Consider the following 9323-nt stretch of genomic DNA (forward strand, 5'->3'; position numbering starts at 1 on the left):
CACCTCTCCAGTCCCTAGAGACTGAATTTTCTCTTTTTCTTTTCTCTCTCTCTCTCTCTCTCTCTCTCTCTCTCTCTCTCTCTCTCTCTCTCTCTCTCTCTCTCTCTCTTTGTTGCTGTTGTTTTTTCTTTCTTGAGACAGGATTTCCCTGTGTAGCCTTGGCTGTCCTGGAACTCACTCTGTAGACCAGGAAGGCCTTGAAATCACAGTAATCCCCGTCTCTGCCTCCTGATACTGGGATTAAAGATGTGCACCACCACCACTCAGCCAAGACTAAATTTCATTTTTCATTCTTCCCCTTTTTTTTCGAGGCAGGGTTTCTCTGTAGCTTTGCAGCCTGTCCTGGAACTAGCTTTTGTAGAACAGGCTGACCTCAAACTCAAGATCTACCTGCCTCTGCCTCCTGAGTGCTGGGATTAAAGGTGTGCACCACTACCGCCCAGCTGAGACTAAATTTCTTAATAGATTGAGTGCCCTTAATTACTTCTAGTTATGCTAAAGGAAAACAGTTTCTTCAGTGAAGACAGACACACAAATCATGAGAGGCAAAGAATGATGTACATGCTTAGTATAGTGATCTACACTAAGAGTGATGGAAATGCTTTTACATGCATTATCCACTACAGTCTCAAACAGCTTACTGAAATGTGAGCTGCTACTGTGGGACACATATCAAATACACCATCAACATCAATTAACTACTTACTTATATTTGTCTGGAATTCCAGATGCCACGGACATCTGCATAACTTTAACTTAGAAGACTGCATAGTACCCACACATTTTAAGCCTTGTTAAAAGACAGTCAACACAAGAGAGCTTCGCTCCTCAGCAAAGCGTTTCCCACGCACTTCCCTGCCCGACCCCGCTTTGCTCTCATCACTAAATTCACCCAGACGAGCTCAACTACACCTGGTGTTCTCTGCTGTCTTTTCATCATGACTGAATTCTCAAGAACGAATCTGCTTGCTTTGCACAAGTAGTTGTTATCTTGTGCTGTTTGTTTTCTAAACTTCTTTTTTTCTTGTTTGAGTTTTTTGTTTGTTTGTTTTGTTTTTTCAAGACAGGGTTTCTCTGTAGCTTTGGAGCCTGTCCCGGAACTAGCTCTTGTAGACCAGGCTGGCCTCGAACTCACAGAGATCCACCTGCCTCTGCCTCCGGAATGCTGAAATTAAAAGCGTGCACCACCATCACCAAGCTTTCAAACTTCCTAAGTATAGGGCTTTGTATTTCTCTTCACATCAGAATAGTATACACCACATTCTCAGAATGGGGCCACCTAATGAACATTGAGAGGGTTTATGCATTGCTTATGATTCCATAAGCACATGCAGAAAAATAGAGCCATGGAGACTAAATAAAGGACTTTTATTATAAATTTTGACAATGCAATGCCCACTTAGTTAAATTTTACTATGTTTCAGTTGTCAAAAAGTTTATTTGTGTGTAATATTTTATACTGATTACTTGAAAAGCAGAATTGCTGCTATTACTTTAGAAGGTACTTTGTCTTTCAAGTTCAACAAATACCAGGTAAGGTCGACATTTTTCTCATTTTACTGTAAGAAGCTTAAATTGAAAAATCTGAGTTATTTAAGATCAATCAAAAAATAAATTACAAATGGGCCATAACCCCAAAATAAACATATATTATGAAAAATAAACTATATATATATATATATCATCACACAATTAAAAACAACTAAACTCTTAAAAAGAAATATAGTCTCCAGACTTTATGCCCCTCTAAATTTTTCCCCCTAAGGTTTACATTCTATAAATTGCATAAACATTCTTGCTATTTATATTATACCGAGAAGAAACAAATGCTAAAAATGAGACAGATAACAGAGAATACATATAATGAAAGTGGGTTTATTTTGTCTCTAAATAATTCCACACCAAAACATTTTGCTAAGAATGAAATATTTTTAGTCTCTAGACAACGGATCTCTAACTGGCAGAGAGAGGATTGGAATGGATACAGTTCAGCATGTTTGGCATGGGTGAGACCCTGGTTAAGTCCTCAGCTCTTCCCTGCTTCCTCACTAAAAATATATTCAAGATATATTCAAAGTTTGGTAGTTAAATACATTTAAATGTGGACCTTACACATTTGAACGCTCAGGCAATCCAGAACACAATGTAGAGACACAAGTATGTGGTGACTGCTGGATAGTCTAAAGGGACAAAGAGCTTTTTCAAATAAGAAAAGCAATCAGCCTTTCTATAATTCAACTCTAAGATTATTCTCCTTTATATACCACAACGTTGTTGTCAGTCTCATACACTTTTACTTTATAAAGTATTCCTCTAGGAAGAAGTTGCTGGAGGTTTTCCCAGATATAGACAGCTACATTTTCTGTCGTGCTGAAGAAAAAACAAAAAGGAAAAAAGTTCAAAATACAAATGATGAAAAAAAATTATTTTAATATATGTAGAAAACAGGAATTCTAGTAACAGCATCTACTATTACATCATTATTTTAGAAATAGCACAATAATCACACAAAATGTTACTTGTTTCATTTCTACAGCTCAAAGTGAGACAGTGCCACACACCTCACAACATCTGCAAAGTACGGCACATCCAGGTCCAGGTTCTTGTGATCAAGGGGCTTCATGATGGCCTCCTGCAGACAGAGAGGAGGGAACAGCAACAGCAAAGGGTTCCTTCCCGCTAAGTCTCTGAGCCTCCCCCTTATTTAGCCAAGACTCAACACTGGGGAGCAGTCTTACAAGGCTGTGAAACAAAGTTAGGCCTAGTTCCTGTAATGACTGTGTTTCCTTGCTCTTGATGCAGACAGAAGAAACCACAAAAACAGAGAGTTCCTGGAACTTCCTAGAAACAGAGCCATCGTGATTCACAGCACAGTTTAGCACGTCTTGAATTCTAGAAGCACTAGCAACAGTCTTCCACAGCATGGTTCCACCTACAGAATGGTGCCCTGTGTCATTAAGACCTGGTCTAAAATAATGGACATTTTCTAAATTTCTGACCCAAAGAATAATTTACCAATGATCTTCTGTCTTAGAAGAAAAAAGTAAACGAGGGATTATCACTTCCTGACAGTTACATATATTAACATAATGTTTCTTGTTGTCATTAGAAAAGATTGTGATTACCTTATTCTTTCTAATTTTATTTTTGTTTTGTTTTTTGTTTTTCAAGACAGGGTTTCTCTGTAGCTTTGGTGCCTGTCCTGGAACTCACTCTGCAGAACAGGCTGGTCTCTAACTCACAGAGATCCACCAGCCTCTGCCTCCTGAGTGCTGGGATTAAAGACATCACCACCACCACCCAGCTTCTTTCTAAATTTTTTTTTTTTTGGTTTTTCGAGACAGGGTTTCTCTGTGGTTTTTTTTTTTTTTTGGAGCCTGTCCTGGAACTAGCTCTTGTAGACCAGGCTGGTCTCGAACTCACAGAGATCCGCCTGCCTCTGCCTCCCGAGTGCTGGGATTAAAGGCGTGCGCCACCACCGCCCGGCATTTTTCTAAATTTTTATCATTAGCTCTTCTACAAAAGTTTAAGCACATGTGAAACAGGCTAATTTTCTACCTGGTCTGATCTTAAGGTTCACCAATCACTGGTTTTCTTCAGCAGAACTGGAATCATACAAAAAGAGTGAGTCCTAAGTCAACTCCTAAACCAGCTAATGTTTAAACATAAATCAGATGGAGAACTGTGAATACCAAGAAAATAAATATCTTGGTTCCCAGTTCTGCCCCCACTTTTCCACTGCAGTTCCTACGGTCCTCTAACTTCACTCTACAGCCACAGGAGGTCACTTTTACTGGTGGGAATGTGTATTAATCTAGGCAACCAAAGGAGGAAGACAATCCCAAGAGCTCCCTAAGCATTCAATCCGTGACTGCCGAGGCGTCTCACACTGTTGTCTTACAGCGCACAGTACGTGTATATATGTTCTGTGACCCTGTCAGTGCAAAGCCCTGTCTTTAGACGTTCTCTTAACTAATAAGCACAGAGCTACTCATTCATTCTTTCACCCCCTCACTCCCTTACTCAATAATTTTTGACCACTTATTATTCTTTACCTCCTAGGAAAGGTAATGTGTATGTTCTGTGGGTTATGTCTCATTCATTCATCTTTGTATTTTCAATAATTAGCTTTTTAAAATGATGCAAAGAAATTGTCGAAAATATGAATATGAGAAAGTAATTATTAGTAACACTGTTTTACAAAACATCTGCCAACCTTGAGAATAAAGTAAGCTGCACTGAAGAACTGAACAAGCAGGTTGATGGTGGGAAAATGGAAACAACTAAGTGAAAGAAATTCTCAACTTTGTGAATGAGAATGACCTGGGCAATGGAGTTAACTGTCCAGCCACCATCAGTTTTAATCTACGGAATGAAGAAACTGGTATAAATAATCTCTAAAATCTCTTGTAACACAGAATTTTTATGATAATACAATCAAGAAGTTTTTACTGAATATAATCTGATGTGTTATCTCTATCATGAATTGTCTCGGTAACTTAACATAAAGCCACAGTTGTTAAGTAAGAGTGCTCTTGGGGCTGCAGAGATGATTCAAGATGGGTAAGAGCCCGTGATGCTCTTTCAGAGGATCCAAGTTGGGTTTCCAGAACCAACCTGGGACAGCTCTTGACACCTGTCGCTTCAGCTTACAGAGATCCAAGGCTTCCAGGCTCTACAGTCAACTATACTTGTTATTTATGGAACTAGACTCAGCAATTCATCTTTGTGTTTCCAATATTTAAGCTATAAAAAGCTGATTCACATAATTAAAAATAAATCTTGAAAAAAGAAAAAGAGGCTGGGTATGGTGGCACATTTCCTTAATCCCAGCATTCAGCAGACAGAGGCAGGTGGATCTCTCAATCTCAGTGAGTTCAAGGCCATTCTGGTCTTCAAAGCAAGTTCCAGGATAGCTAAGGCTATTATACAGAGAACCCTGTCTTTAAAAAAAAAAACAAACATGTGCTTTGAAAAATTTTTATAATCAATGGTACAACTAGCAAAGGCTTCAAAGGCTGTGTTGTAAAAGGATAGAATTTGATAAATAAAAAAATGAATCTCTTCCAATGAAAAGTAGATGAACATGTGACATTCTTCCCATCACTACAACAACTTCTACTTTCTATTAAGAAGACCTTAGAAGACCAAGAAACAGTTGCCACAAACCCTCTCCACTCTCCCACCTACCCCAACTCAAAAAAGTCATGGCATCTCAAGAAATAAGGCAAACAGGGGGTACTAAAAATTATTCTGAGGGGATGTCACATAATAACCACTCAATAGGACATTACCTCCATGTATTCTTTGAGGTCAGTCAAATTCATAACCATTCCTGTAACGGGATCGATCTAAGGAAGAAAAAAAGGTATCTCTCACTCTAGTAGGCTCTCCATATTTACACTTTCACAAAGCTGAGTGGGTGGCTCATGCCTGTGATCTCTGCACGTGCAAAACAGAATCAGCAGGACCTGGCGTTCAAAGCCTTTCTTGGATACACGAGAAGCTCAAGTCCAGCCTAGTAGGCTACATGAAATTCTGTCTCAAAAGTAAAACAACTTTGTAAGTTAATAAAGGCTGTACGACATGCAGACTGTGCCCACATTTTCCTTTATCCTAGGGACACTTATCATTGCCAGTGAAGAAGCACCATGTACTTCCAGCACCCTTATCCCTGAATGGATCTTCTGCCCATCTGTAAGCAGCAGAGAGGCCTGGCACGGCAGCAGCTCACCACACAGAAAGGCCAGCGGTGAAGCAACTGAAACACAAGCTTTCAACACAGACTTCACCAGTGTCTGGAAGATGGCCCAGCAATCTGAACAAATCCACACACCATTTCCAGCACGTACCTCTCCATGTACTGTCACCACGACTATGGGAAAGAAGACAAAAATACCAACAAAAAAGTATGATTTTCAGTGATTCAGCATACAGGCACAAGTCAGCAACATAAATTGTTAGCTCTCTGGCCCCCAAGGCTATCCTTCAACTCTTCTCCAAATATCTATTCTTTTACTTCAAATTTTTTCATCAATCAGTGTACAACTTAGTCCAGAGGAGCTTGGCCGGAGCTCTGGCTAAGTGAAGGAAACAAGCCAACCCCCAAAAAGGTGTGAATTCTGCTTATAAGGCTGACGTCCTTGAGAGGAGGGAGATGTCACTCAGTGCCTTCCTGGAAAAGTGGAAAATGCATATGCATGGCCAGCTCTGTCCCGAACTGACCCAATCCCTCCACAGGCCAAGTGTTCGTCTTTACCGTCAAGAGTGTGTACTCGGCTCACAAGAACGCTCTGCTGAAAAGCAGCAGGCCTTCACATGAAGCATCTGAAACTCGGTGAGCACCTCTACAAAGGAATGACTTCTACACTCTTGGATTTTCTCCACCCCACACAAACACTACTGGCTATTCCATGGTGAGTAAGTGCACTGAGGTCGGGAGGGATCCTCAGGAACTAAACCAGAACTTGTGATCTCCCGAAGCCTTATGGAACCCCACCTCACCACACGCTGCCATACTCCAGGGCTTATGCAGCATGCTTTGAGGCATCAGGCATGTCTTAGAGAATAATGTCCTTTTTCCTCCCACAGACTACTTTCTTAGAATACTGCCAGCAAAGTCTTATATAGAAACTACTTTTCTGCCATACAATATATCCCTAAGCAACAGACCCTTTTCACTGGCCATTATCTACTCAAAATAATAGAATTTTATTTTGCTATGAAGGTTTTTTAATTTTAAATTTTAACTGATACATGAGGGTACTATTTGATGTTTCAATCCATATTTTATATATATATATATATATATGATGTTTAAATCAGGGTAGACATATCTGTCTCCTCAAACATTGATTATAATAAAATTTTAACATTAGTTTCAGCCCTACCTAATGAAAAGGAAACGGCTAACAGCAGTTTTATTGTGCATTCAAATGTCTAAGAAAATGATGTAAATCACTTTTGTTGCTGTTGTTTTATACTATCTTTAACAGAGCAGACAACTGTAAGGCAAACCATAACACTTACCCAACCAAGACCAGAGCTCTTGGCCTTGAGTTTCTACTGAGGGCTCAGAGCACTGACTGTCCACAGGCTTCTCACCATGACCCTGTACTCATCACACATGCTCCGCTCTGACTGACAGGTTAGAAGCTAACGTGGTCTTCTCTCACCTTTATAGTTGTGCCCATGGCCATTGGGATTGTTGCATTTCCCAAACACTTTCAAGTTCTCTTCATCGCTCAGAGACGGGCTGACAAAAGAAACACACAAGAAGTCAGTGTGCGGCACGCAGTAAGACACCCAAAGTCAGGTAAAGTCAAATTCCTCTGTTAGGTCTGCTCTGGATTTTGAAGATTTTACAACTTAATTTCACTTTAGATGATGAACTAAATAGATCACTTGGATTTCATTATCCACATTTCCATCAAGAACCAATGGACACTCCCTAATTAACTACAGTACCACATAAAAATATCAAAAACTTTAATTTCAACTTACCTATTCCACAGCAAGATTCCAAAAACTTCACTCACAGTCAGCACATGCTCTCTTTTGGCAAGGTCTCCTATATCCTGGGCTGGCCTCAAAGTCACCATGTAGCTAAGAGTGACTTTGAACTTCCGATCCTCCTGCCTCCACCTCACAATTCCGGGATCTGGTAGCACACACTGACTCATACAGGGCTGGGGATGGACCCCTGGGCACATGCTGGCCAAGCCCTCTACCTACCGAGCTACAGCCTACCTCCAACTCTCAACAAACACTGAGTGTTAGCCACGGGGCGAGGCAGAACAAAGCAAGGAGCAATGAGAAGCACAAGAGACACTTGTCCCTCAGCATCTTAAAAAGCTCATTTCTCCTGAAAAACATGACCTCAGGCTCTTCTCTGCCTCAAACCTTACCAGTATGTCAAGACTTAGGTTACTCAAATTAGGTAAAACTTTAAAATTACTACAAGCACCTGTTATTTTGGACAGAAAACAATGTACTCAATGGATTCGCCTATCGATACCAAGTCAGCCAACTCCTTATTTTCTGCATCCTTAGCTAACCTTATGTTTAAGCTTCCCATTATAAAAATCTCTTTGAGGGCCTTAGCAGTTAAGAGTGCTTACTGCTATCACAGAGGACCAAGGTTCAGTTCCCAGCACCCACACGACAGCTCACACCTGTCTGTAACTCCAGTTCCAAGAAATCCGATGCCCTCTTTTGGCTTCCATATGCTCCTTCATGCAAGCTGTGCACATAACACGCCAGCACACACAACATGATTTTTCAAATTTAAATTTAAATTCTTTAAGATCTTTCTCATTTCACTTATTTTCTCCTGCTCACACTTAGAGAACACTACTGTTCATAGGCTTCTACAAAAAATTCTCTCACTATACAAAACACGGGGCGGCGACAAGTATGTGATGTTCTCTGACATATCCTGACCTTCCAGCACGGAACAAAGCCTTGTCCGGCAGGAAGTGGGTGGATACTGTTAGAAATGACTATTCGCATGCCACAGACAAGGAAACCGAGGTTCAGAGAGTCAGTAATGAAGCTTCCATCAAAACCATCTCTAAGGTGTGGCCTTGGGTATCTGGGATTCAATAACCAAGCGTGCCACTCGCTTAAAAAAAAAAAAAAAAAAAGAGGGGGTACTACCCTGCGTTGCACCCGGTAAGTCACTGTGCTGGGTACTATGTGCTGCCAGCGACCTGCATGACTCTGAACTTGGGGCAGCCCACAGACGGAACCTCGCCAGTGGAGCCTTCGGGATCAGAGCTCTACCGCCCCCTCCTGGATGAGGCCCAGTAATGCAGCCCCACACCTTCACCATTTCCTCTTCCGCCCACCCCAGATCGGCTCTAACCCACGCGTGTGGCCACGCCCCCGGTCTGGGACTTAGCGGGAAAAGCCCCGCACTTGCGGTGACACACGTGATCACACCCCACCTGTGCAGCCTGTGGCTCGCACTGAAGGACACGAGGCGTGAGAGTCGCGCGCGGCGACGAAGGCCGCCAGCCGCACTCATGGTCTTCAGGCCCGAGACCCCGGAGCAACCTGCGCTTCCGGCTTCCCCGGCCGAGGCCAGTCCCGCCCTCCGCGGCTGCGCAGTGCAAGGTCGGCCCTCCCCGCCGGAAGCGCTCATGGGGTGGTTTCGGCATTGGAGCCCCTCGGTTCATCTGAAGGCAGACACTCTGTGCCTCCCTCCTCCTGTTCAGTCTTTTCCAGGCAGTTAGAAATACCCTGGGGCAGCGAGTGGGTGAGAGCCAGAGGCCTGGATTTTTAAGTTGCCCAGGATAGTTTGAGTCTTCCCTGTCACTCTA

The 9323-nt window shown here is 42.1% G+C and overlaps 1 protein-coding gene across 4 annotated transcripts; it reads right to left on the bottom strand.

The window, feature by feature from the left end:
- Positions 1-1855: 1855 nt before the first annotated feature.
- Positions 1856-9084, bottom strand: Pts (6-pyruvoyltetrahydropterin synthase). Of its 4 annotated transcripts, XM_057767317.1 has the most exons (6): positions 8949-9084; positions 7176-7255; positions 5853-5875; positions 5295-5351; positions 2562-2632; positions 1856-2370 (listed from the first exon to the last, which is right to left on the bottom strand). In XM_057767317.1, the coding sequence occupies exons 1-6, from the start codon at positions 9026-9028 to the stop codon at positions 2247-2249; spliced, it is 435 nt and encodes a 144-aa protein (XP_057623300.1). In that variant the 5' UTR covers positions 9029-9084; the 3' UTR covers positions 1856-2246. The 4 variants fall into 4 exon arrangements, with proteins under 4 accessions (XP_057623300.1, XP_057623301.1, XP_057623299.1 ...); XM_057767318.1 differs by lacking the exon at positions 5295-5351; XM_057767316.1 differs by lacking the exons at positions 5853-5875; positions 7176-7255 and having other exon boundaries at positions 8825-9084.
- Between the last annotated feature and the right edge of the window lie 239 nt (positions 9085-9323).

The sequence above is a fragment of the Chionomys nivalis genome, chromosome 4 (assembly GCF_950005125.1).
Source record: "Chionomys nivalis chromosome 4, mChiNiv1.1, whole genome shotgun sequence".
Lineage (NCBI taxonomy): Eukaryota > Metazoa > Chordata > Mammalia > Rodentia > Cricetidae > Chionomys > Chionomys nivalis.

What these genes read in the sequence shown, in the direction of transcription:
- Pts (XM_057767316.1), bottom strand. Translation starts at nt 9,028, where the DNA reads ATGAGTGCGGCTGGCGGCCTTCGTCGCCGCGCGCGACTCTCACGCCTC. An exon ending in CGGAAGAGGAAATGGTGAAG is followed by an intron (nt 5,352 to 8,824) that starts GTGTGGGGCTGC and finishes TTTCTTCCTTAG; the next exon opens with ATCGATCCCGTTACAGGAAT. An exon ending in TACTTTGCAGATGTTGTGAG is followed by an intron (nt 2,371 to 2,561) that starts GTGTGTGGCACT and finishes TTTTTTCTTCAG; the next exon opens with CACGACAGAAAATGTAGCTG.